The sequence below is a fragment of the Cololabis saira genome, chromosome 18 (genome assembly GCF_033807715.1).
Source record: "Cololabis saira isolate AMF1-May2022 chromosome 18, fColSai1.1, whole genome shotgun sequence".
Taxonomy (NCBI): Eukaryota; Metazoa; Chordata; class Actinopteri; order Beloniformes; family Belonidae; genus Cololabis; species Cololabis saira.
The window spans coordinates 22,975,317-23,003,079 of record NC_084604.1 but is presented as its reverse complement, the minus strand read 5'-3'; the positions used below and the strand labels follow the sequence as shown (position 1 = coordinate 23,003,079).

Genomic DNA, 27,763 nt, shown 5'->3' with positions numbered 1-27,763 from the left:
GTCTGCGCCAGCAGGCTCCTGACACCGGCTCTTCTTCATCCTCTTACACACAGTGGGAGGTCTCTCCCTGATATCGTGCTTCCTCTAAAGCAGCACCAGCTTTGTCTTCATAAGGAGCAGATCGATACACACAGATGCTCATCCAGTCCTCTACGTGCTCAATATGAACTATGCCAAGCCAACAGTATTGAAGATTTTCAATGTAATTGTAGTGCATGTCTGCACAGGGCTAAGACAAAGAGAAACTGCTGCAATTAGTCACCACTGCACTACAGTGAATTTCTGTGAGTTGAAAACTGTCCAAATACTATATGGGCTTCCAAATGTGTCCCAAGCCTACGTTGCAAATGAAGAAAACGAAAACAAAACTGTATTCTTGATGTTACTAGGAGCTTTCAAATGTTGCACACAAGAATACATTTTGCTGACTAGGGTATTGGATTTATAGTACAACCTGAAGTTCTGCTAAATCATCATTTTGTCAAGGTAAAACATCTGTAGTGATTCATTGCTACCTGTTTAGTAAGGTGCATGAAACGTAGCATTGCATTTTACATTTAAATGCTTCCCTGTCTAACTGCATAAGTAAATACAGCACAAATTTAGGCTGATTGATCATTACCTCTAGTTTCTTCAGCTTCCTCTCCATGGTAACCCGGTCCAGAGATTCAGAACGATCAGCTATGGTTGTGAAGCTTCTCTGAGTTGAGCTGAACCACTCTGTAAAGGATATGCATAGGTTTTCTGCCTCTTCAATGCTTCTCAGCTCCTCCTGTAGGTGCTTGATGGTATCCTGAAAATATATCAGATCAAAAGTGAGAGGAAACGTTTTTCAAATATTATTATTATTAGCAGTGTTGAGCCATTACTCTCTGATCTGTCTTAGGGGAATGATAATAATAATAATAATCAATTTTATTTATAGAGCGCTTTTAAAAGATCTCAAAGACGCTTGATGACTGGTCTTATTCAAAAATACATACTGTTGTTGTTTGAAATCTAATCTAATCCAACAAGGGGCTATAAATAATATGTAATAAGATGTAAGTCAGTGATTAGATTTGAGAATGAAAACACCAATAAAAAAAGAATAAGAAGTATTAAAATTTAAACATTTAAGTTTTGTTGAAATGGGGAAAAAAAGATTGATACTTGATTTATTCTGTTCAGGTGAAGCTCTGTTATTTTTAACAAATTTACAGGGTTGGATAAGGCACACGTTTAAACTTTGTCTTATCAGTATTTCAAATGATGCACTGATCCACTTTTTTTTAAATGCACCAGTCCAATTCTGATGTAGATAACTGATATTGATTATGATATCAATGTTATTGTTTTTAAATATAACATTTGTAATAAAAAAAAGAAAAAATGTAATGTGTTTGTTGTAGGTAAAAAGAAAAAACAAAAACAAAACAAAACATGTTTGAGGCATGAAATGTGCCCCAGGAGTCTAAGATTGGCCACCGAGGACTTATAAGCTCTTTGCCATCTAAACATCAAATCTGCTTCCTCTCTTCTCTTTCATCTGCACGGTGCCAATCGTTACACAATAAAGTGCTGTGGGGTTTTTATGGTTTTCATGTATTATCCACTTGACTGAGATTTTGAGTCGATAACCCTTCAAGGATGAAGGTGGTTTCTTGCAGGGTTCACACATTATTCACTCAACTTGCAAATCCTGTCTTGAGAACCTCCAATTAGCTGATAGTGCTGAGTGCACACCTTTTCGTACTAGAGAGGGGTAACAGCTTCCCACCCAAACCTCATGTGGCCCTGAGTTCCTGCAGTATAATTACGAGGATCCACAGTGTGAGGGGGTGTGATATGTATTCATCTGTGCGTGTCTGCATGTGCATCCTTAAGTTAATTTCAGCAGATAAGGAAGGTGTGGGTAGAGACAGAGACAGAGAAATCAGAGTAAGGGAGTGAAGGGAGGTGAATAAGGACATACACACACTTGTATGTGTTACTGAAGGTGTAAAAAAATCAATGTGGCACAGGAAAATCTTTTCCACTATGAAAACTTGGTGTGAGATTGGGGTGTGTAGCGTTTAATTACAGTTTTAGCCCCTGACCATGAAAGCCCCATTGATTTTCCTGTATTCTCCCCCCTCTAGAGGGAGGACAAAAGGAAAACTAAAGAGGCTGGATCTGAGTATACAAAGCAACAAAGGCAGGACTAACAGGAAACTCTCAAAGATACTTTACTGGGGTGTAACTGTAACATAACTCCAAACCAGAATCACCTCTGTGGTGACAGAGTATAACGGTGCAGCAGATTTATTACCACTATCTGCCTGATTTGCACTCAGCTTAGACATTTTTTTAAAATGTTTTTTTAATGATATTTTGATATTCACCATCTGAAAGCCATGCACACTGTAATATTTGTGCCTGGTATTATTTCATGTATTTTTGGGAGTTTCTGCTTTCAAACTGCCACATCTGTTAAGGAGAGTTTTTAAAGGAATCCCTGCAGTCTAATTCACTGAAAAGGGAGTACCGGTAGGTGCTATATTATTCTTAATTAATAGAAATAAATATAAGACCTTGAATGTAGGTTAGAATAGGATATAACTCTATGGTCACTGCACATGTACGAAAAACTTAAAATGCATAAACTTTTCAGTACTAACAATAAAAAAAGAAGTTAACAAAAGTCTGATAAGAAAAATTGCTTCTTATGAAAAAGTACTTCTGTAGGATTTGTTCAATACCTGCTGGATCAGGTTTCCCTTGGTGAGGAGTTATAGATACAAATATTCCTTTATCCCTGCAGCCATAATCACTTAAAATGCAGATCAGGGGGTGAATTTACAAATCCTACTATGGCCATGCCGACCCACCATACTCCGTCTCTGATTGGCTCGCTATGCAAGTAATGTTGTATCGCTGCTGGTGAAGGATTTTGTCCATAGCAATATTATTTTATTTTTATATTTATCTTTGATATGGGATCTGACCAATGTAACATTATTCCAATGGAACAAGTAAAATACTGTGATAAACAGTTTGAAAGGATTTCCTTTCAGTTGATCAACTTGGTACAACAAGTGTATAGTATGTAGTATGGGATATCACGCCCTCACGTGTCCTAACTAAGGACACCTTAAAGCGACACTACGTAACTTTTCCACCTTAATATCATATTTCCAGAGTCACTGTGATGGTACATCAACTTCCAACAGGTTTAATGACACCTCTGTCATGGTCTGAGGGAGTCTGTATCGCCTTCACTGGCACTATGTAACTTTGAGGAGCATGGTAGGAACCCTGCCACACTAAAAAACTACAAATCTTTACGGCTTTGACTGCTTTACGGCATACGTCACTTCCCCCTCCTTCCCGATTCGTAGTCGAGACGAAAAAGGGCGGGGCTTGGAGCGCAGGGCTCAGCAGAAGCTGGTAACCCGTTGCTGCGTTGTGGATGCAGCAGCTCCACACAACAGACGTGGGGAAACGATCGCTAATGGTTTAACTTTTCAACGGTTTCCTGCTCGGAGGCAGAACCACGCAGGCCAATATCTGATATAACAAAGTAAAAGAGTGAAAAAGTCGTCCGCTCGCTTGGATCGCGGCTGTAACGACCAAACACCTTCCACACAGTAAAGCCTGAATTATGGTTCTGTGTTAAATCGACGCAGACCTACGGCGTAGGGTACGTGGCGACGCGCAACGTACGGTGCGTGTCGTCACGTACCCTACGCCGTAGGCTCTGTGTCGATTTAACGCAGAACCATAAATCAGCCTTAAACCACAAACACTCACACAGACCAGCTGCAGAGGAAAAAAATAATCTCACGAGGAAAACAAAAATATTGCTCACGCCTCGGAGCCTCTTCACCATAATATAGCAGTAAAAAAAAAAGAAAAGAGAAGTAAGAGGGATACAAAACATGTACTGTATGTTGTACTATCATACAAATTTATTGAAACACATGGCGAGTCAAACATTTACCAAAGCAGCTCCCAAACACTCCTAAACAAGGTAGCCGGAGACGGTGATTCTGCAGAACTGCGGCAGTAATCCCTTATAAAGAGTGGCGCTCCGACCAGGAGCTTCATTCTTTAGCAGGGATTTCATATGGATCCAAAACGTTAATAATCATTATTTTCTCCATATACCGCTCCCTGGCTTCCTTGTTTAAGGTTTCCCGGTAAATTCCAGTTCCTTTCCAGCAGTTTAACATCTTTTTTTTTTGCGTTCCGTCTGTTCACTTGGTGAAACAGAAAAGCGTCCCGTCTTCTCTCATCAAAACAAATGCACGCGACGGGACAGGAGTTTTCCGGCAGTACGCGCTGGTGTTCATGGGAAACGTAGTGTTCTTTCTGGTAAAACACTACCGCTTTTGTCCAAAAGATGCCGCCAAACTCAGAAAAGCTGAAAGTTACGTTATGCTGCTTTAAGCTAAATGATGATAGTAATGGCAAGTGGGACGCTCTGCACTTAAATACAACTCTCCTCACAGTGATCCCTTAGTTCTTATGCACTACACCTCACTCAGTACATTTACATGCTAGAGAAAATTGAATTATTTCCTTAGTCCGATGCAGAACTTTGTACCTGTCCTCTGGGATACACTTCTCTATCCATGATAAGAACCAGCACAAAGCATGTCTTATCTGTCTTGGGATTGTCCATTACAGGAAAGTGTTGACTGAGCCTGCAACGTGTGCGTTTTGTTGCTTGCTTTGATGATCAACCCTGGAAAGATGGGTCAGGTTTGTTGCTAGGACAGAATGTAGTGACCCCTTACTCTCAGAGTTGAGGGCTTTGTTTTTGTCCAAGTCTAACGACAAGAGGCTTTCGGTCGAAGTCCCTGCATGTAGCTTGGTTGACCACATGGATTATGTTAAAGGCTTAAAAGGGACTGAGTGGGAGTGCTTTGAGGGCGCTGTGCAGTCACAGCTCCAACTGGACCCTCAGCAGGAGGATGATGTCCTGGACATTGGGTTTGATAATCATGGTATTTTTGAGGAAGACCAGGGTGACATGTCATCAGGTAGTGTGTCTCTGTTGCTGCACCAGTGGGTCAGGAGGACACGTCCTTCCTCCACTATCTGGCCCTCTCTGCAGCCTGCTCAGACGCTCTCATGGTTAACTGGTTTTCACCTTCCACCAGAGTCACGCTGGTGAAGACCCCACTTGTCCATTTACTAAGATTTTATCTGGGAGCTGACTTCATTGTGGTTTAAACCCCTGTCTCCCTCAGTGCCCGGCTATGGACCGTACTTGGACTTGGATGGTGTTAAGAAAGCTGGGTTGGTAAATCCTCCATCTTTGGCAATGTATTTAGTCGCCTCCAGCAACCATGGTTTTAATGGATCCACTACACCCCGACCCAAGCACTGCAGGTTTTCACCGCTGCAACTGGACAAAATCTATCAAGCACAAGTAAGCACTAGTCATGCACTGAGCTCTGTGACAATGCTTTGGACTTATCAAGCCCTGTGCCTGGCAGAACTTGGAGCACAGGTACCCAATGGCAGTTCATTGTCTCCTCTCATTAATGAGATCAAGGTTTTCATCGATTAGATCCTCTTTATATCCCGTTGTGGGGCTTTTTCACTTGCCAGAGGAGTGGGATCCACTGTGGTAGCAGAGAGGCTCCTGTGGCTGATGCTTTCAGACATACCCGACAGAGACAGGAGCATCTACGTGGATGAGTCGATGTCTGCTGATGGTCTTTTTGGGCAGTCACTTAAAGCCAAACAGGCAAAGTTCGAGCGTAAGAAGAAGCAGACCAAAGTCCTGCACAGCATCATCCCCAGGTGCGATGTCAGAGTCAAGCCCAGTGTGATCAGTCATAAACCTGCAGCACCGCCACTTCATCCGAAGGCAGCAGCAGTGTCCAGGAGTTTGGGTTCCCGATGAAGCCCCAAACTCCTTTAGGGAAAGAAGAAGCAAGAAGCTTCTTGGAGTTATTCGAAATTCAATCTCCATGGCCTCTTCAAACTCCATTCATACAATTTTTTTTTCCTCAGCAACCTCTGAAGTTGCAGCTCACTTCACCTACTGATACCTGTCAGCTGTGTCCGGAGTCAGACAGGCTAACCAAGTCCATCAGGAATTCCTTCTTCAGCTTGACAGCCTCTCTCACCACCTGGTGTACACCTTCAAATTGGGTGGTTATGGCCATGAAAGGCACAGATGACCTTGCAGCCACAGCTCCAATCAGCTACACTACTAATGGAGGCATGGAACATGGTCCACTTAGCAGCAGCGTCAACCTCCTTTAGGATGTAGTTAAAACTCTGCTGGAAATGGAAGTTAAAGGTCTTTCTGACAGCTTCCTTTTTAAACGTTCCCAGCTAATCTTCACGATAGGCTTGGGCCTGCTGGGTCTGTCCTGCATCTTGCCCCATCATCTGCTCCAACTTAGCATCAGATGGTGATTAGCTCACAGCTCAGCCTGTCTTGAACAAGGTTTTCACCATGGACAAACTGTAATTAGTACAAAAGTCAAATAACAGAACATCGCTCAGGTTATCTTAGAGACTGTTCCTCCCAATCCCACCCTTCCAGGTAACACCGTTGTTGCCCAAGTAAGCATTGAAGTTGACTAGTAAAGCAATGGAGTCCCCTTTATAAGCATGTTCTAGCACACCTGCCAGGGACTCAAAAAAAGGTAATTACTCCAAAACAACCATTAGAACCAGATCCCCTACCAAAAAGGTGCAGGGCTACCTTCTTCCAGATTTGGAAAATAACAAAATACATACAAGCTCCAAACTGGGGAGGCTATAAGTAAGCTCACCCCAGCTCTATGCCTCTCACCATGGGAAACTCCAGCATGGAATAACGTCCAACCACTCTCAAAAGACATTGGTTTTAGAATCCGTACTGTGTTGATGTGATACCCACTATATCTCAAAACTTCTCAACCTCACACTCAAGTTAAAGCCCTGTACCAAGGTCCAGATACTAAAGATTCCTTCCAGCAACAGTCAGCAATTTCAGTAATACTAGGAAAGTTTATTCTCTATTACTCTTTTACAAGAGAATCACAGGTGGTTCTTTTCTGGTCATCAGCCACTGCTTCTGATCCCAAGTGTAACTGTATAAATACAGGAGATGTTAATGGACTGATTGATGACTTCTGGTCCACTCGCTGCAATCACATGAACTGCTCAGGGGCGCCTCCAAAAATGTTTCATAGGGGGGGCCAGATTGACTTATTATACTGTTGTAGTATACAGGCTCAGAAATACTTTTTTTTTTTTTAACTTTCTAACTTGTCTGCATATATATTAATGGTTAATACAATTTTTAATATATAATATATATTTTAATATATTATATATTTAGTTAAATAATAATAAAATGTAATAAAACATTTTATATATATATATATATATATAATTATTATTAGTGTATACAATATAAAATATATATAAAATTATTATTAGGCTCAGAAATACTTAAAGAAGCGCCTACTGATATGCATTTTGCCCAAATGATTTGGGATGAAACGCATAACTGACGATAGAATCTATGTGACTGGCAAGTGTTTTTTTTTATTGAAGCCAGCAAATATGTATGGGGGGGCCATGGCCACCCCTGACCCCCCCCCCCCTGGTGGTGCCACTGGAACCAAATACCACAGGCCCTGTCCCCCAGGGAAGGACCCTTTTTTTCTTTGCTTCAATTGGCCCCCTGGGGACACAAATGAAGGAAACTGACGTTTTTTCAGGCCTCTGTTTGTGGTTATTTATTTTATTTTATTTTATTCATGTTTGGTTTTAATGAATCATCACTTGAGTAGGGATGTTACTGTCCACATTTTTGCCAGTGCACTTGAAAACATCAAATGTTCATATTAACATACTGCTTAATTTTCTAAAATAATATCTGTTTAAAGATGATATTTCAGGGGTGGAGTAGGTTGCAATGCTAGCTGGCTTTTAGATAAATACCTGTGTTCCTGAACAAGCTTCACTTGTGCCACTAGTCAATTACTCCTGAGTATCAACAGACCTGCTTGTTTGTGACTCAGAGCTGCTCTGTGCTGCTCCTGTTAAAGTGCTTTGGCCATAATTTTAAATGACCGGTAACTGATTTCACACATATTTGAAAACCTACAGATGTACAGATATACATTTTATATACAATATTTAATCAGCATTGCAAAATCTGTTTCAGCCTATATATTCAGCTTATTTGAAAAATGTATACATTTATTTTTGCTTTCAATGCTGATATGGCAGGTAGGTTTGGACAATATACAAATTACTTAATGAAGTGGGAAATAGTATTATAGTTTTGAACTTGTCTAAAAATGTGTTTTAAACTGTTTTGTTTTTTATCATAACCACCAGAAACAGATGTTAAAAATGTTAAATCACTTCAGCAGTCGAACAAATAATGATGAAGGGTTTTAGTGGCCTATGCATTCTGTATGTCATCATTATGTAATTTATATAGTTCATATGTAGATATGTAGAAGGTTAAAGATACAGTTAGGAGAATGACAGGCAACAGGAAAACGCAGTGAAATTATTTCAAAGTAAAATAATTTTTGAAAAAAGTGAAGATGATACACACATTTTTTTTATTAGTAAGGGGGGGAAAAAAACAATGCTTGTGACTAATTGCCGACAAAAAGCTCTTTTGTTAGTGTGCTTCCACTGTGTTACAGTTGGATGAAATACAGACAAATTGGACATCTGAGCGAGTCGAACCTGAATGTTGAGCAGCAGGGAATGGTAGCGAGCCGTCAGCTGGGTGGCAGTAACACTGACACGACTACTGATGTAAGTTTCCTCCAAAACCTGCTGGGCCAGAGATGATAGGCCGTCGACTTCTCCCTGCCGTGTTAGCGCTGCTTCAAGATAGCCCTGATCACAGAAGATATAAAAGATATAAAAGATATAAAAATAAAATAAATTAACATATTTTATTTAAATACCGTCAATATGGTGCATGATTTAATATTATAGTTTGGTTTAAGAGAAAACATGCATAAATGTTTATAAAAACAAGAGGAATTACAACAGAGGTATTTTGTATACATGTCTGTGTGTGTGTGTGTGTGTGTGTGTGTGTGTGTGTGTGTGTGTGTGTGTGTGTGTGTGTGTGTGTGTGTGTGTGTGTGTGTGTGTGTGTGTGTGTGTGTGTGTTCATTCCTCAACAGAAGGAAGGAACATACGTACACTGACATCCTGACACTGGCAGTAAGAATAGTCCAAAAGGAAGGAGACCAAGAAGGAGAGTACTGCTGTTTCACTTGTAATGTAAATAAGTGTTGTGTTGGAGTGCAGAGAAAAGATGCTTCACTGCTTTCACACTGACAACCAAACTCTTATCTTTGGCTTATATGAATATTAAATACATTGCAATTGAGAAAATTGAGGGTTGTGTTGATGTGACTGACAGTCAAAGGTTAAATCTAGATGAAAACACCACAAGGTTTGTAAGCAGGACTAATTTTAAGCTTCTGAAATGAAACCAGATTTAATTTTAGTAAATAGTAAATCAATAGGATGAATAAATGAGCTGCCTCTTGAAAATATTGGACCACACAAACAGTTACTAATACTATTACACGTTATTACTTATTGTATGTGATAGTGAACAGAAAGTTATTGTATGTTTTTAATCCATACTTGCTCACAAGTTTAAAAGAAAAAAAAAATCATTTGAAAAAAAAGTCTAAACAAACCATTCAAACTCTTTGAAGTTCAGATGCAAGCATGTATCTAATTTATTTAATCCAAGGTTATTTGGATTAAAATTTATTTTTTTAATAGCACATTTCAGAAACAAGTTTATTCAAGGTGCTTCACATAGTGAAAAACATGAAAAGTAAAGAGAGAAAGAAAAAGAGGATCAAACTGCTGCACGCAAAGCTATTTCCGGGTCACGTAAACCCGAACAATGAAATATTAAAATCAAATTCCGTCCTGTGGCCTATTTTTTCATATCGTAATTTTGATCCCAGTCTAAAATTGAAATATGAGAAACCAGGCATTTTTTCGTGCTGTGTGTGAGATTAAAAATACGAAAAACAAAATAAAATGTAACTTTTTCATTTTTCAATTTTTGATTGAGAATTTAAAATATAAAGAGCGAATGATACACAAATTTTGGGGATTTCAGCATTCCTGCAGTTTTCTGGAAGTTTGTTCCAGATCTGTGGATCGGCGTTTCGTTTTGATTCTGGGGACACAGAGTAGACCGGAACCAGAAGACCCGAAACAGTCTGGATGGTTGATATGGCAATAAAAGTCGGTATCCTAAACAATTCAGTGATTTATAAACTAACATAAGTCTATACTATACTCACATAAGTCTATATACAGGGAACCTGTATAAGGACTTCAGAACTGGAGTGGTCCACTTTCTTAGTTTTAGTGAGAACTCGAGCAGCAGCATTCTGGATTATTGGTAGCTGTCTGATTTACTTTTTAGGCAAACCTGTGAAGACACTGTTGCAGTAATCCATTCAACTGAAGATACATGCATGGATGAGTTTTTTTAAGATCCTGCTGAAACATTAGTGCTTTTTCAGGTGATAGAAGGCTGACTTTGTAATTGTTTTAATGTGTCTCTGCAGGTTCAGATGTGAGTCCATGAAGACACCCAGATTTCGGCCTTATCATTCAGTGGTTTCTAACTGTAACACCTGAAGCTGTGTGCTGACTATTAAATTCTCTTCTTTTGGTCCAAAAACCACTACTTCAGTTTTATTTTTGTTCAACTGAAGTAAATTATGGCAAATCCACTCACTGATCTGTTCTATGCATCTACTCAATCACACATTGTAATGAAGTTATCATCATTTGTGTAGTTATGGTAACTTATCTTCTTGTTTATTATTATCTGAGCAAGCGGAAGCATATAGATGTTAAATAGGATGGGTCCTGGGATAGAACCTTGGTGAACCCCACATTTGATTTTTGTTGATTCCGATGCAAAGTTACCTTGACATCCGAACTACAAATAAGATGTAAAAATGTAAATTAGCTGTTTTGCCAAATGATGAAAACAGCCAAACAATACATATTTCTCAACCATCCATGTTAAATGCATTGATGCAATCTGGAATTTTGCAATGTTGACAGTTGAAATTTTCAAAGGTATCACATAATTGCTGAAAATATTCCTCTCTGACCTGGAGTTTCTTCAGCTGGGTCTGCTTGATGGTTCCGTCTGACCGCCGGTTACTTCTGATATTTGCCGCCTTCTCCATGTCCTCCAGCCACTGAGCCAGGTTCAAGAACCTATGACCCATCTGCCTCAGCCGGGTCAGTGTGGAGTGCAGTTGAGCTTGAGTTTCCTCCAGGCGGCTCTGGTGGGCCGCCCACTCTCTCTGAACAGTGTCCAGGGCCCGGTCTTCAATCTGAGGTATGCCCCAGGGGATTACTCTGTCTCTGCTGGCCAGCACAGTAGTGAGCAAAGACTGGCCATTTATGCAATGTTCCTGTAGACTCTATAAAGTATAAAAGGGGGGAAAAAATAAACAAACATGCATAAGTGAGGTCTCAAAGAAATTTAGGTGCGAAAAAATGACATTTTCAAGGCCTTGTTAAGATTTTAAGTCTAGATATGGTCTCAGGCAGTGTATGAGGAAGTCACACAAAGAGACTTTCCGATTGTGTGTACGTTTGCCCTTCCTTTGTCAATGACAAACTGCACAGACAACTCCACGTCATTACCTGGAGCTGCTGCAGGGTTTTCTCAAGCGTATCCACATTTCCCTCTGGATGAGACAGAGATGCCAGAGACGCCTGTTCCTGCTCCAGCCAGTCCTCGAACTCGTGCAAACCCCTTTGATATTCCTGATGGACCAGCACCAGCTCCTTGGCCTTACTAACAGCATTCTGTAAGACAAGAGGTTGAAAAACATGCAGAAAGAAAATTAATAAAAAGGGTTGTACTACTTAAATGATGCAAGGACACTCAACTTTTGAATAATGTAAGAGGTTGCACTTTGAAAAACTTGATAGCACAGCACATAAAAGTGTGCATAACATTTAGAATATATAATCTGAAAAAGAATTTGAAAAAAAATTTGCATTTTCATGTAAGAGCTTACAGAGCCAAGATGTTTGAATGTCCTTTGAAACTTAAAGGGGACCTATTATGAAAAACATGTTTTTTTCTTGCTTTAACATATATAAAGTGGTTTCCCTTCAGCCTGCCAGCTCAGAGAAGGAGGAAAGCAACCAAATTCTGCAGTGTCTGTACAGCCGCCCGGATGAGCCATCCAGTCCGATGTGGCTTCTACGAGCCGTTCAGATTCTGCTCCCTTTCGTTACATAACCAAAATGCAATTTACATAGGTCGGCCTCCGATGCGTGAAACCACGCCCACAACTAACTCCGCTGGCCGGAGCTTCCGCCATTTTTCCGTAGCGGTGTATCGTGTCATTCAGGCAGCCAATCAGCACAGTGCCTCATTATCATAGCCTCCCCGCCCACTCAGAATCCCACATAGAGAATGAGGTTAGAGACTGGGATGCTAAAGACATTCCTCAGAGGCTGAATTTCTCATTTATTTAGCAAAAACAATCAAAAGCTTCTTTTTAAGACCTTCAAGGCCTGTTTAAAATAGGTATTAGATGCCATAATAGGTCCCCTTTAAGAAAATACAGAATTTTGCTAAAATTTCTCAGCGAAAAATGATTTCTAAAACGCGAGTTTTTTTGAAAATGATGTATGCATTTAGTAATACAGCCAAAGACCATTTATTTATAATTCAAATACATGGAGAGAACAAAATGAAACTGCCTGTTGTTGAAATATACCTTAGCTTTTTCTTTGAGGTTGTTGTATCTACACTGCAGCTGCTGCACCTCCTGCTGGGTCGTGTAGTGCTCAACCATGTTGGAACCTTTGGTAGCAATGGTCTCCAGAGGACTGCTGTGACTCAGTACTTCCTCATAAAGAAGCTAAAATGACAGACAGTACAGTCAACGTAGAGATATCTGGCATGTCAGTGTACATATTTGCATGAGATGATGCATATCCTGAAAAATGTAATTAACAGATATATGATTAATAAGTATACATTTACATACAATAAATACATTTATTATGAGTTCCTTCTTAAAGCAGAAAATAAGCTTGCAAAATCATTTTTTTGTTCTCAAGGCTACACGATGACTGTGGCTTGTGATACCTTTGTCTTTCCCAGGTTAGCGGTCTTGTCTCTCATCTCAGAGTACTGTCTGTCTGTGCAGCTGAGTGTCTCTTCCACCTGGTCCATCCACTGCACGAACTGCCCCACGTCCTCCTGATAGCTGGTCCACTGCGAAAGAGCCCCTTCCAACTGACTGTAACAATTTAACATGGAAGGGAAGTCAAACTACAGCACAGAAACAAATACATTAAATAAAGCAAATAAATGCAAAAATGTCATTGTCATGAAACCTTTCAACCCGCGAAAGGAAAAGAATAATTTGGTAGCAAGACAATAATTCAGTTCAGTAAAAACTTCAGTAAAACAGTTCAGTTTTTAAAAACAGAGGCTGCTCCTTGGTCACCTTTTACACTGGATTGAGGCAGAAAGCAACAAGTCCCATGAGTCTTTGAGGTCTTGGATCTGTTTCCGGATCACTGGGACCCCCTCAGCCGAAGTATTCCTCTGGACAGCTTCTCCTCGCGTCAGCAACATTTTCAGCTGGATCTCCCTTCCCTGACGAGCAGCAAGTAAGGCCTACAGATGGGAGTGAACATAAAATCAGACATCAAATCACTGCTTGAAGCGTAAAACATCTATATTTCTTGTTCCTACATGAATGATGTCTATTTGATCAACAAAAAGCATATCCAGCATGGTTGCTAGGATATAATTTAGCTTGAAGGACTGAAATCTGCATTACTACTCTGATTAAACAATTATCTATAATTATTTGACAATTTATCGAGTGATATATATATGTCAAAGTAACGGTGGTGAGAGTTTCTTATTTTAAGTTTTTCAAGTTTTTCAACATTTCAAGTGCAACATTTCAAATCGCTATTTTCTGCAGAAACTTTAACTTTAATCACATAAATTTAGTCATCAACAGTCTTGATTATGAATAATTTATAGTGCTGAAGCTGCTACAAGACTCAGATCACACACAACAGATTCAATAAAAATGTTAAAAAAGTAACAAAAATATAGTCCATCCATCCATCCATCTTCTTCCGCTTATCCGTTCCCGGGTCGCGGGGGCAGCAGTCTCAGCAGAGATGCCCAGACTTCCTTCACCCCAGACACTTCCTCCAGCTCCTCCGGGGGGAGTCCGAGGCGTTCCCAGGCCAGCCGAGAGACATAGTCTCTCCAGCATGTCCTGGGTCTTCCCCGGGGTCTCCTCCCGGTGGGACATGCCCGGAACACCTCCCTAGGGAGGCGTCCAGGAGGATCCGGTACAGATGCCCAAGCCACCTCAACTGACTCCTCTCAATGTGAAGGAGCAGCAGCTCGACTCCGAGCTCCTCCCGGGTGACCGAACTCCTCACCCTATCTCTAAGGGAGCGTCCAGCCACCCTATCGGAGGAAACTCATCTCGGCCGCTTGTATCTGCGATCTCGTCCTTTCGGTCACTACCCAAAGTTCATGACCATAGGTGAGGGTAGGTGCGTAGATTGCATAACGCATAACGCATAGACCGCATAACTGCAGACGCTGCACCGATCCGTCTGTCAATCTCCCGCTCCATCGTTCCCTCACTTGTGAACAAGACCCCGAGATACTTGAACTCCTCCACCTGAGGCAGGACTTCTCCACCCACCCGGAGAAGGAACACCACCCTTTCCCGGTGGAGAACCATGGCCTCGGTTTTGGAGGTGCTGATTCTCATCCCTGCCGCGTCGCACTCGGCCTCAAACCGCCCCAGCACATGCTGAAGGTCCCGGTCTGATGAAGCCAACAGGACAACATCATCTGCAAAAAGCAGAGACGAAATCCTGAGGTTCCCAAACCGGATCCCCTCCGGCCCCTGGCTGCGCCTAGAAATCCTGTCCATAAAAATTATGAACAGGACTGGTGACAAAGGGCAGCCCTGCCGGAGTCCAACATGCACTGGGAACAAGTCTGACTTACTGCCGGCAATGCGAACCAGACTCCTGCTCCGATCATATAGAGACCGGACAGCCCTTAATAGAGGGCCCCGGACTCCATACTCACTGAGCGCCCCCCACAGAAAGGCACGAGGGACACGGTCAAATGCCTTCTCCAGATCCACAAAGCACATGTAGACTGGTTCGGCAAATTCCCACGAACCCTTGAGCACCCTGCGGAGGGTATAGAGCTGGTCCAGTGTTCCACGACCGGGACGAAAACCGCATTGTTCCTCCTGAATCATATTCTCCTCTCCAGTACTCTGGCGTAGACTTTCCTGGGGAGGCTGAGAAGTGTGATCCCCCTATAGTTGGAACACACTCTCCGGTCCCCCTTTTTAAAAAGAGGGACCACCCCGGTTTGCCACTCCAGAGGCACTGTCCCCTTCTTCCATGCAATGTCGCAGAGGCAACCAAGACAGCCCTACGACATCCAGAGACTTGAGGTACTCAGGGCGAATCTCATCCACCCCCGGTGCCCTGCCACTGAGGAGCTGACGAACTACCTCAGTGACCTCGGCTTGGGTGATGGATGAGCACTCCCCAGAGTCCCCACTCTCTGCTTCCTCAATGGAAGGCATGTTAGTTGGGTTGAGGAGATCCTCGAAGTATTCGACGATGTCCCCAGTCGAGGTCAACAGCTCCCCACACGCACCATAGACGGTGCCGGCAGAGTACTGCTTCCCCCTTCGACCCTCTCGTTCACCGGGGTGAACTCCAAAACATGGCGACTGAGCTGAGGGGCTATAACCAAGCCCACACCAGGTCGCCACCTCTCACCCTGGGCAACTCCAGTGGAGGGTCCAGCCCTTTCAAGGAGCTGGGTTCCAGAGCCCAAGCTATGTGTGGAGGTGAGCCCGACTATCTCTAGTCGGTATCTCTCAACCTCACGCACAAGCTCTGGCTCCTTCCCCCCCAACGAGGTGACATTCCATGTCCCCATTGAAGGGGTTTTGGTCCAGGGATTGGGTCGTCGAGGCACCCCGAAAAAAAAAAAAATAGTATAAAATATAGGAAAAAAATACAGTTATTTTTTTTATTTTATTTTTTAAGAATTAAAGTATGTCATATTCCATCTGGTGCCTCCTTACTTCCAGTTGTAACATGCGGTCCTCCAACACGCCTTTGTCTGTGGTGGTGGAGGTGAAGGTGTTGATGACCCTCTGTGCCTCACACACCCAATCCTGAAGCTCCTTAAGTCCTTCGGAGAAAAGTCGGTGTTCCCCAACGATACGTTCAATCCTTGAAGCCTTGTCCTGAAGATAAGAGAGCGCTGTTGTGTAAACACACTCTTCAAATCTTATATTGGTTCTGCGAGAGCTGTGAACTACAATGTGTACATTTCAAGTGTGTCTTCATATTGTTCTGTTTGTTTTTGAAATTATTCTTATTTTCCCTCACAGATGTCTCCAGGGACTCCTCCACCCCCACACTAAAGCACAGCACATGTCTGAAGTCATCAGTCGTACAGTACATATTTATCATCAATGTAGCTGTAGAATAGAGATAGTAAAATGTGTAGTGACTGGCAGCAGCTTTTAATGACTGAATTCCTGTGTTCATGTCTGGCAGGGCAGAAGGAACTAAAAATAACACCATAGCACTCCAGCAAAGCCAGAAAAGTGAAAAAAGCCCCATTCATCATTCTGAGGGTACTTTCATTGTCCTGGATAATGCTTTTTTTTTTCAAATGAATCATGAGAGTGTGATCAGTTCAATGAGAACTTCAAAAAGGTCATACTCCACACCTCCGCACATTTCAGCATTTGACATTTTTCAAGTGCTTCATGGATGAAGATAAGCTCTTCAGCTCTGACCTTTTTATGTTTATGAAATGACTACAGCAAGGACCTTTTGAAGGTGAGATGGATTACTGTGCTCAGGTAAATGACTCTGGACACAAAGACTCATTGGATGCATTTTTTTTTCTAACCAGAGGTACAGTAAGCTGATTGAAGAAACCCTGACTAATCCACGACCTGGCTTGTCAGAGCTCAACAGTGAGCATCATGGCCGGACAGATAGCTCTACAGTGCTTACCAGCAGTACATGAATCAGGCAAAGCATGCAGTCGCATTTCTGTGACAGAGGCTCACAAACAGTTAGGGGGACAAAACGCCACATGGGTTACATGGGGGAGGGGGTGTTACCTTGGTTAAGTTGCTGAGTGCTAGGTACTGTGCTGAGAGTTGAGATACTCTGTGGACGAAGCCTTTTCCGGCTGCTTGTCCCTCCCAGAGACGATGAGCCCTTTCTCTCAGCCTGCCCAGCTCTACCTCCCGACTGGCCATCTCCTCCAGTACACACTGGACCAGTACGAAGCAGGTGGGGAAGGCGGAAAAATAGAGAGTGATGTGATGTTACGTGTGCGAGGTTAAAAGTGGCAGGTTGGAAAGGATGGTTGCAGATAAGCACCGTTAAACAAAATGATTGGAAGAAATTGTTTGTTTTTTTAATGGTAGGAGGAGTGAGAGAGACAGGGGAGGATGCAAGGTTGAGTTAACATGTCACACGCAGAAACAAGAGTACATTATACATACATGGAATAAAAGCAAGGTTATAGGACATTGTAATACAAGCATCAGCACTATTTCTCTAGCTATTGTCTTTTAAATGAAAGTGTTGTTATTCAGCTCTGCACGGCACAGAGCAATGACACAATATGAGCCTGCAAAGGTGGTGGGGGGTTTTAAGCGTGACAGGGTAAAGAGGATTTTGCCAACTCAAGATCAAACACTGAAGCCTACTTGTATTGTACTTCAGGTACTTGGGGGGTGGAATATAATTACTTGCTGTGCCAGAAAAAAGGCAACAATGAGAAGTGCTACAGCGGTGGAAGAATAAATACAAAAATAGCTACAATGATAAGAGGGACAGCTTTGAGATGGGATTGATATATTTTTTCCTCTGTTGTCAGGTTTATCTTTTTAACGCTTCATGCCTTTCTTCCTTCCTTGTGTCTGCCAGACCTGGCAAAACCTGTTATCGCATCCAGAAAAGAGCCTTTTAGCCGTGCAGTGCTTCAGCTGTGACAGGGAAGAATTAATTAGATTTCTGGACTTCTCCTCTGACTATTGTGTCAAGACGCAGCTCTATTTTGATCCAGTGGTGCTCAACAAATGTAATTAGGTCCCTCTCTTTTCCCCGTGGATTTGAATTATGCTTCAGGGACTCATATCTGATGGAGAGGTAACTGTTTAGTTTCCTACTTAATATTCAATTTATGTTGTAATGGCATGGTTTACTTAAGTGAAGAGAGATAATGAAAGAACATCAGTGACAGCTAGTGAGAAGAGAAATGCTCTCTGGAAGGCTCCTTGTCTTTCACAGAAAATGGATTATAAAGCACAAGTTAAAATGTCCTGACGTTGCCCAAAATGAAGTGCTCTAGTAGTGGCCATGCAAATTTGAAAGATATAGTATGATATAAAACAGCAAGTAATATAGTCCAAAAAAATTGTGATATCAAGCGTACCAAACATAGAAGACTGAAGTGAATGCAGATTCAATACTGCTGACAACAAAATACCTGAAGTTTGCAGAGTTCGTATTTCTTGGCTGGAAGGTCATGCATCCGAGTGCTGCTCTCCTGTACTCTGACCTCTGTGTTGGTGAGCCAGTCCTGCAGAGGCTCGGCACTGGCCTCAAACTCTGTCATCTGGGCTTGCAGGTTCTGGAAATTGGACACAGTGACACATGTCAAATACTGGAACTACTAACTCTGTCCATAAAATGATGTATTCATTCATTACACTCTGGTGTCACATCTAAGGTGCATATCAAATTCATATTGATAGTGTACACTGATTTGTACACATTCAAGTAATTAGTGTTTTATATCCCCAATGTAATCCTTTGATTCTGTTATATTTAAGTGCCGCCTTTGATACCACTGACAATAACATCCTCCTTCATTGTTAAGAGTCCTGGGTTGGAATTAAGAAAGCTTACTACATTATATTTCTCCAACAGAATTTTTTCTGTCACTCAGCTCAGGTCAGTTGTGGTGTACCACAGAGCTCAGTAATTGACTCCTTTCTGTTCTCCATTTGCATGTGACCTTTAGGCAATTTTATTTAAGATATATATATATATATATATATATATATATATACATGTATACATATATAGATATATATAGATATATATATATATATATATATATATATATATATATATATATATATAGCTAAAGAAATGGTCATAATGTAATGACCATTTCTTTAGCTGATGACACTCAGCTAAACATGCCTGTAAAGCCCACAGAGCCCAGCAGGTTTACAAAGTCAACAATATGTCTCTATAAGATTAAATCCTGGAACCCTATAACTTTCTTATGTTAAATAAAAATGAAAATCAATGGGCCGCGCAGTGGGTTAAGCAGCGGCTTATATACTGAGGCTACAGTCCTCCTGCAGCGGTCGCAGGTTCGAATCCCGGCCTGCGCACCTTTGCTGCATGTCATCCCCGATCTCTCTCTCTACCCCCTTTCTATCTGCACCTTGAATAAAGGGCCACTAGAGCCCAAAAAAAATCTTTAAAAAAATAAATAAATAAAAGAAAATCAATAATCAGTAATCTATTTTAATCTATTCCATTTTGTCCTCCAAATTCTGTCAGTTCTATTCTTTCCAGTCTTCCCAATCTCTCAGATAATAATCAAGCAAACTTAGAAATCTAGGAGTACAATTTGACTGTAACCTAATTTCTGATGCTTAGATAAAACATGTAGTTCAGCCTTGTTTTTCCATCTTAAGACAGCTGCTAAAATCAGGTAATTTCTTTCAACTACTGACAAAGAAAAAGTTCTGCATACTTTTGTCTACTCTCGCCTTGAATACTTTAATCCATTGCTCCCGGGTATTAGGGGTTCCTCTGTCGCCTCCAATAATTCAAAATGCTGCAGAAAGACTCATTACATCTCAGCACATCTCCCCTGTACTGGTTTCCTGTTAGATGTTGACTTGATGTCAAAATCCTACTGATCATCTTCAAAGCCTTACATGGCCTTGCCCCATCTTACGTCTCAGACTTGTTCATCTGTTATGTGTCCTCCCGACCACTGAGAAACACGGATAGTGTCCTCCTAACTATCCCCAGATCAACGTTTGTGACAAAGGGAGATCAGACTTTTTTTATCAGAGACCCCACCTTATGAAACGTTTTGCCCCTTGCTCTCAGACACACACATCTTTTGATATTTTTAAAACTCTCCTTAAAACTTTCCTTTTTTGGAGGGCCTTTGGTATCCTCTGATGAATATATTACATATTTTAATGCTACCAGTTCTGGCAGCCTTGGCCCCTCTTTTGCTTTGGGTTGGCAATTTTTTACTTATATTATATTATGTTATGATGATACTACTATATAGACAATATCTTCCTTGATGGGATTTTTGAGTGAAAATGTACATGTTTTATATTGTTTTTACGTTCGGTTCAAGCTGCTTACTGGCTTTAATTCTCCACTGTTATGTTAAGCACTTGGTAACATTGTTTAGAAAAGTACTATTTGAATATGATTTATTATTATTAAATCAATAGTTATTTAATTTATAAAAAAGTTGATAAATTCAATTTAACTGATAAACTAACACATTAACAAATTCATGTTGTACCGACAGATATCAAAACCACACAGCTGACTTCAGTTCAGCCTTATGTTTTCTTCACAGAGATGTCTTCAGCAAAGAACAACTGCATCCAATAAAAACCAACCTTGAGTACATCTTCTCTCATCTGCAGGTTACTCATCAAGCTCTTCCATTCCTCCCTGGCATTTGCCACTTTTGCCGTGATTCCCTCCACTCTGTCTTTGGACACCACAGCCATCAGCAGCTCCCCACAGGCTCCTACTGTACTCAGCCGGGCCTGGCCATTTTCTCTGTCATTCAAGAACTCCTGAGGGGATACATAGACAGAGACAAAGGAGCTGTGACTATTTAACACGCACACAAGGAGAGGAGGACATGACAATGAGAGAAGGAGGAAAAAAGGAATTAATCATAAACTTTTTTTGCATTTTTCTTTTTCTGGATATTTGAAATGTTTATCCTTTCTTTTTTCATTTCATTTTGGCATTAGAGGTTATGACTTTACACTGTGATAAGCATTAATTACAGCAGACAAAGTCTGCATGCATATGCAAAAGGAGGGAGCTGACACAGAGATGCTAGCACAGAGAAGGAAACTCAGTGAACCTGAAATGTGTTGGTTTCTAGATAGCTCATCTTTGCCCACCCATTGACAATGTACATGCATACAAAGACACAGACACATATGCAGCCTACACACATGCCCCACCCTCAGAGCTGCGCCGATGACAGTAGCGCAGCAGGGACGACTCCACCATCTGTGCAGTCAGCGCATCGCTTACAGTAGCTTCAGTTTCCTTACATACAACCACACAAAGTCTGCCTCTATCAGCCAGTCTTTCTTTATCACTCTGTCTTGTAATATTTCTGTCTGCCGCATGTGTATTCAAGTCCTTTTCTCTCTTTTACCACCATTCCCATCTTGCTTATGTACAGTAACTGTATAACACCAATTAAGCATGACACAATGGATGCCCTTGCCCCTCCCATGCTCGCCCTTCTGGAGGTCAGCCATGTGGAAACATTGTTCCACATTCCTCACTAAGTCAATAATAAATTAAATATGGTGTCTCCATATTTTCTTTTCCTCCGTACACTAAAATAAATGTATCTTCATCCTTATTTTGAAGGTGAACCTACAAAATACCTTACACACAAAACATCATGCAGGAAGAAAAGGTTTGCTTTTACAAAAGAAACTCCTGTTGTTCCAGTGATAGTTTGAAGTGACTTATTATCTTCAACCATGTGACTGCTGATTGAATAAATTATGCATCACGTGCACCACCACTGCAGAACTAACATCTCATAACACTGGGAATAAAGTCAAGTTCTCGATGCTGGAGAACAAGAGCCCAGCTATTATGACAGCACAGCCCCATAATGGTGGTGAGAGTGGTCAGGTGTCCACGGGGTAATTAACTGTCTGCTTCAGGGATGTGGGGACGTCTACCTGAACAGAGCCAGGACCCTGGTGTGCTCTTAAGGAGATGCCAGAGCAGCCAGATCCTCACAAAAAGACACAGACTTCTCAGAAACAGATGCATTCACGTATTTTGGAGAGAATGAAAGAGAGATCCTGTGGTGGCGCTTTCTCTCATCTTTTGGCTATTTTCCTATTTCATCTAGTCTCATACAACTCCCGCCCACTCCAGCTAGCTCAACCAAGGACACTCAAGAGTAGGCATGTTAAATCTTCCTTCTTGATTAATAGTCTATTAAAAGCTAGCTCTTGTCTTTAATTAGCAGCTGTGGATTTTAAGTGGACAGTAACTTGTGAGGATTTTGAACCTCTCAAGAAGCAAACAAAAGGACTTGAAGCTTGTTGATTTCATGCCTTCAGAGGCAGAGAAAAAAAAAAGAAGAAGCTTTGATTCCACAATGAAGAGATACTGTCTGAAACCATCACTGCTCCAGAAGGATGTTTAATGGCCAACAGAAACAAGCCAAGACATCCATATTTCGTGGTACATTTTAGAAATGACACTACAAGTCAGCAGCAAAATCTATCTCTCAACCACCCTGACAGTATAAAACAAAAGAAGGATGTTTCTCAAGAAGATTATTTCATTCAAATAAACAGCAATGTTTCATTTTCTTCCAACTGCTGTCCCAAAAAAAAGTGATTAAACTGGTTCTTTATTGCTTTTCTGTGTCTGGTGTGTTTAGGGACAACTAGTATCTTGGTGAACTTGATTAAAAAAACAAAAAACAACTCTCACACACACACAACAACAAAGACTGCATATTGCTATAAGTCACCAATATTTAAAGAGTAAAATAATTTTACTGATGCCTCTTGTAAATAAGTTATACTTAAAAATCTCTTACTTGGATTCTTTGTAAAGCAGTGGAGGCCTCTGTGACGGTTTGAGGCACATCAAAGCACTTGGCGGTACTAATCTTGGCATTGACCAGCCACTGTTGGAAGTCTCTCAGGGCTGCACGAAACCTCTGCTCCAACAAACGCTCCTTATTTTGACACTCCCTGGATGCACGAAGACTGAGACTGTGAGGAAGGATGAGAGAAGATACTTAAACATGTTGTTCACAGGTTGCAAAGTCCCACGGGAAACCAAAAAAAAAAAACAAAGAAGCTAAAACCAAAAGAAAGATTTGTCGTGCACTTCCAACATGTTCAACAAAACAAAGAAGGCGGGAAGAAGCTCAGACAATGTGCGTACTACTCTGACGTTACAGAGAAAGAGAAGCCCGCCAGGGATCAGGAATGAGAAATGGGCAGGTGTAGAAATGGCAAAGTGGGTGAAGTGGAAGGAATGAGTGGTGGGCCACGGAGGAAGAGTGGGGGGATGGTGGTGAGGAGCACTGCGTAGGAGGGGGGTTGAGAGGCAACATATGATCGGGGCAAGAGTTCACGTGGTTGACATGATGGAGAGAACGAGGCATGACAGCTTGCTGCCATGAGAAAAAGCGTGATATGGAAGCGTTCACACTGACGAGTGACAAAATAAAGCATTAAAGCTCTCCATGTGATCATCGGAGTTTCTTCTATTGTTCTTGTATTTTTTTAGTGTTTGAATGTTGCATCTGTGCAAACAGATAATAATGGAAACAAGACGACTCTGTGCCTTTTAAGTATATTACAACATTTAGTAAATAAATCAAATTTGACACACTTCTAAAACGCTTAAAGGGGACCTATTATGGCATCTAATACCTATTTTAAACAGGCCTTGAATGTCTTAAAAACAAGCTTTTGATTGTTTTTGCTAAATAAATTAGAAATTCAGCCTCTGAGCCATGTCTTTATCTTCCCAGCCTCTAACCTCATTCTCTATGCAGGATTCTGAGTGGGCGGGAGGCTATGATAATGAGGCACTGTGCTGATTGGCTGCCTGAATGATGCGATACACCGCTACAAAAAAATGGCGGAAGCTCCGGCCGGCTGAGTTAGTTGTGGGCGTGGTTTCACGCATCGGAGGCCAACCTATGTAAATCGCGCCCGTCGTTATGTAACGACGGGAGCAGAATCTGAACGGCTCGTAGAAGCCACATCACACTGGATGGCTCATCCGGGCGGCTGTACAGACACTGCAGAATTTGGTTGCTTTCCTCCTTCTCTAAGTTGGCAGGCTGAGGGGAGACAACTTTATATATGTTAAAGCAAGAGAAAACATGTTTTTCATAATAGGTCCCCTTTAAGCCTCTTTTTCCACAACAGTAATGATTTTTAACATCAACCATGATCCACAGTGCTCTGAATCTAAACTTTATAAACTTAAACACTTTTTTCCATTATTTTCCAGTCATATCGTTTTTTATTATAGAGAGAGGGTGTACCCTCTAAAGCAGGGGTTTTCAAGTCCGGTCCATGGATCCTCCTGTCCTGCATGTTTTAGATGCTGAAACAGATGCAGCACAACTCTGCTTTAACAGAGTTGTGCTGATCATGAGCTAATGATGACCATTAATTAGAATTAAGTGTGTTGATGCAAGACAACGTCTAAAACACGCAGGACAGGGGGGCCCAAAGAACGGACTTGAAAACCTCTGCCCTAAACTGATTAACACCTGACATTAATGTATGCATATTTATTAGGCAACAGACTGAATAATTGTAATTAATTAATTATTAATTCTGGCTCCCTTGCTCACTTCAATTAACCTCCATTGAGAACCAGTGGGTCCTTCTCAAAAATGTCCTTTTTACAGAAAATGATAACAGTCCACCTCTTTGAAGAGCATTCAGGAGGTTGTTATTGCTGCTTCAGAGAACACTGCAAAAAGAACAAGACATTACGACTCCACAGATGGAGGGCTCATTGGAAAATAAACGGGTGCATGTCTAATGCAGTCAGCAAGGCCTAAATTGTTATCTAATTGTCATTTTTGTGTTAATTAGTTTTTACGCTTGCTATCGAGAAATAAAATGGAAAGAAGTCCATACAACTCAGCGCACATAATAGCAGCAGAGCAAATGTGCTCACACATGCGCGATTACTACAGTAGATAAAAAAACCTCAGTTTTTCTTTGTTATTCATTTATGCGTGAGGCTCAATTCAACTTGAACTGTTTTTTCAACAATGAAGTTAATCTTTATGAATGCAATTAGCTCTTTAATTATAGTATTACAATGTTGATTCTTGGTACGTCAGCGGAAGACAGTGATTACAGTTGGCAAGGAAATTGTCATTAAACCTTAAGATGTGGAGCTCAAGTCGTCTTCATGGACGTAAAAGGGAACAACCATCAAACCACTTGGCTGCACTTGTACCAAAGTGACTTTATGAGACTTTGAGGTGTGAAACACACCAAAGTAATTATGGGGTTTTACACATACTGTATATTGGTGGACAGTGGCTGACGATTATAGCAGGGAGTGGAAGAAGTGATGGAGGAATGACTGAGGGGGAACAAGGTGTGCAGCTGTTAAAGCATGAACTACTGTCCAAAGGGAGACTAAAAATAATAACAATGGGGCTTGGACACAACATGCATACAAATACTGTTGAGTTTTAGTGTGATGAGGACAAGAAATGCTAACAGTGATGATTGCATGGGTGTGGGAGAAGCACTTTTTTCTGCTGTGACAGACAAAATTTGGCATGTGCTACGAGGAGGAGGGGCAAGAATTGCAGCTTTTCTGCTACCTCTCCTTGGACTCCTTTTATTTGTTCTCTCTTTCTTTGCAGAGCTTAATGCAAGACAGGTGCAAAGAGTGCACAGGCCAAGTTTATGACAGACTAAAAAGTAAAGTAAATAAAAAAAATGTTGTTGTTATGCCAATCAGCAGCAAGAGCCAATTAAATGCCAAGTTGACCAAGCCCAGCTTCTTTGCCAATAAATGTTAGACCCCTGGGCAACACAGTTAAAATTACATCTATACAAAGTAGGGAAAATATATGTGCTACTATGAAAGTTCATACTTTAATATTTTAGTTGGTCTTTTATGTGTGCTGCAGTTCTTTTGACAAGACATTACACGGTGTGTTCACAAAAAGTAACCAGAAAATGTAGGGTCACTTGTTGTTTTACCAATTAGAAGGCAATTAAAGCTTGGTAAACAAACTAAAGCCTGCAGTGTATTAGTGTAGAAAAACAGCCTTCACAAATGTATCTAATTCCACCAGAAACTTCACAGATACAGCCTTGCATAAAATGAAACCACAGAAGTACACACATAGTGGACAAGCCGAGGTGAGAGCAGGCGGTTAAATGTCGCTAAGCAACTAGTGGGTTTTTTTGCTCTCTTTCACCTTTTACATTTACCTGGGTGACATGTGTCACACTTCTGTGTTACGGTTAAACACACACGTACCGTCTTCCACCAAAAACAAGCTTGTAACCTTCTGCAGTCGTACTTATGCATTAGTCTAAGAAAATGATCTAGTCTGCTGAGGATCTCTGTTAAGCTTGTGTCACTGTAGGTGTGAAATGTGTTATAGGTTTTGACAAGCACAGATTACATGCTTTAAAAAGTAGACGTACAGTAAAAAGCAGAATAAAAGGAAGTAGGGCTCTTTCGTATAACATTAGGACGCAATAAGCTCAGAATTACCATTCTAATTACTTGTTCATAGCGTCTTCCACATGCATTTGTCTGATCTTTTGGACCGATCTGACTCAAAGTGAAAATGAAAATGGTGTTCACTTTGAATTCTTAACATGGAAAATGGAAATCAGTAAAATTGAAAGATTGCATCATCTTAATTTAATAAATTCATTGTCATTTAATCTAATTCTACAACTGCATGTCCAGATTAGTGCATTGTGGCCCTTAATGTCGGTGAATCATTTTGAATCGATCTACGTTTCTCCCACACACTCTGCTCAGTTCAATAGAAAGGTTTCTCTCACCTGTTGTGCTGTTTGATAAGTGCAGTGACTCTGTCTGACTGCGAGCCCAAGTCTCTGGAGTATCGCACCAGGTCATTTAGTTGCCCTTTCAGTTTCTCTGCCATCGGCTCAACGCTCTGCAAGCCCTCCAGAATATCCTAAACAACACAAAGCAGACACCAGCTGGCTCAGTGTGTGTGTGAAGGATAGAAAAAGCACCCAACAGATCTGCATGACACCCTTCAATCAATGCTTTGCTATTCACACTCTACCTCAGTCATTTTCACTCTCCTCACATTCACACATGCACACACACACACGCTCCAACACATACTCACAGTGTTGCCTGTTCAATAGCATTTCTGTTCTTCACAGAGTGTGGCAGGAAGGAGCAGAGGATAACGTTCTCCCGCTCTCCTCAGCGTGCCTCACATTCTGCACTCACGCAGTCATGAAATCCTCTCCCATGAAATATGTACAAGCTCCGACTCTCACTCATTCGTTCGCTTTCTGACGTATCACCATTAAAACAACCCTCCCTCCCTTCTCCTGTTGACTCGTTGCTCCGTTCTCCTCTTCTCCCTCCTCCTATGGTTCTGTTACTTTCTCTCCCTCCTCCCTCCCTCCTCCCACTCCTTCCACTTATTCCCTCTCACACATTTTTCCTCCCTCTCCCTCTCTCATGCTCTCTCCCGGTGGAATTCAGCTGTCAGCCCTCGCAGATGTGGATTTGGTTCAAACGCACGCGAACAAGCGCGCAACAAAAACACGGCCGGACACAGGAAACAGGCTGGAGGAGGAGAGAGAGGAGGAGGGAG

At 41.4% G+C, this 27,763-nt stretch overlaps 1 protein-coding gene across 1 annotated transcript in view; it reads right to left on the bottom strand.

Moving 5' to 3' along the window:
• syne1a (spectrin repeat containing, nuclear envelope 1a) overlaps positions 1-27,763 on the bottom strand; it is a 135,460-nt gene that overhangs the window by 60,588 nt on the left and 47,109 nt on the right. Inside the window, exons 55-67 of the mRNA XM_061707319.1 lie at positions 26,967-27,103; positions 22,979-23,156; positions 20,772-20,954; positions 18,584-18,727; positions 17,205-17,360; positions 16,146-16,310; positions 13,491-13,663; positions 13,127-13,280; positions 12,753-12,896; positions 11,662-11,826; positions 11,118-11,435; positions 8,686-8,841; positions 623-793 (exon numbers count right to left, since the gene is read on the bottom strand). Of these exons, the coding sequence (XP_061563303.1) occupies positions 623-793; positions 8,686-8,841; positions 11,118-11,435; positions 11,662-11,826; positions 12,753-12,896; positions 13,127-13,280; positions 13,491-13,663; positions 16,146-16,310; positions 17,205-17,360; positions 18,584-18,727; positions 20,772-20,954; positions 22,979-23,156; positions 26,967-27,103 (2,244 nt within the window). The remainder of the gene's footprint in view (positions 1-622; positions 794-8,685; positions 8,842-11,117; positions 11,436-11,661; positions 11,827-12,752; positions 12,897-13,126; positions 13,281-13,490; positions 13,664-16,145; positions 16,311-17,204; positions 17,361-18,583; positions 18,728-20,771; positions 20,955-22,978; positions 23,157-26,966; positions 27,104-27,763) is intronic.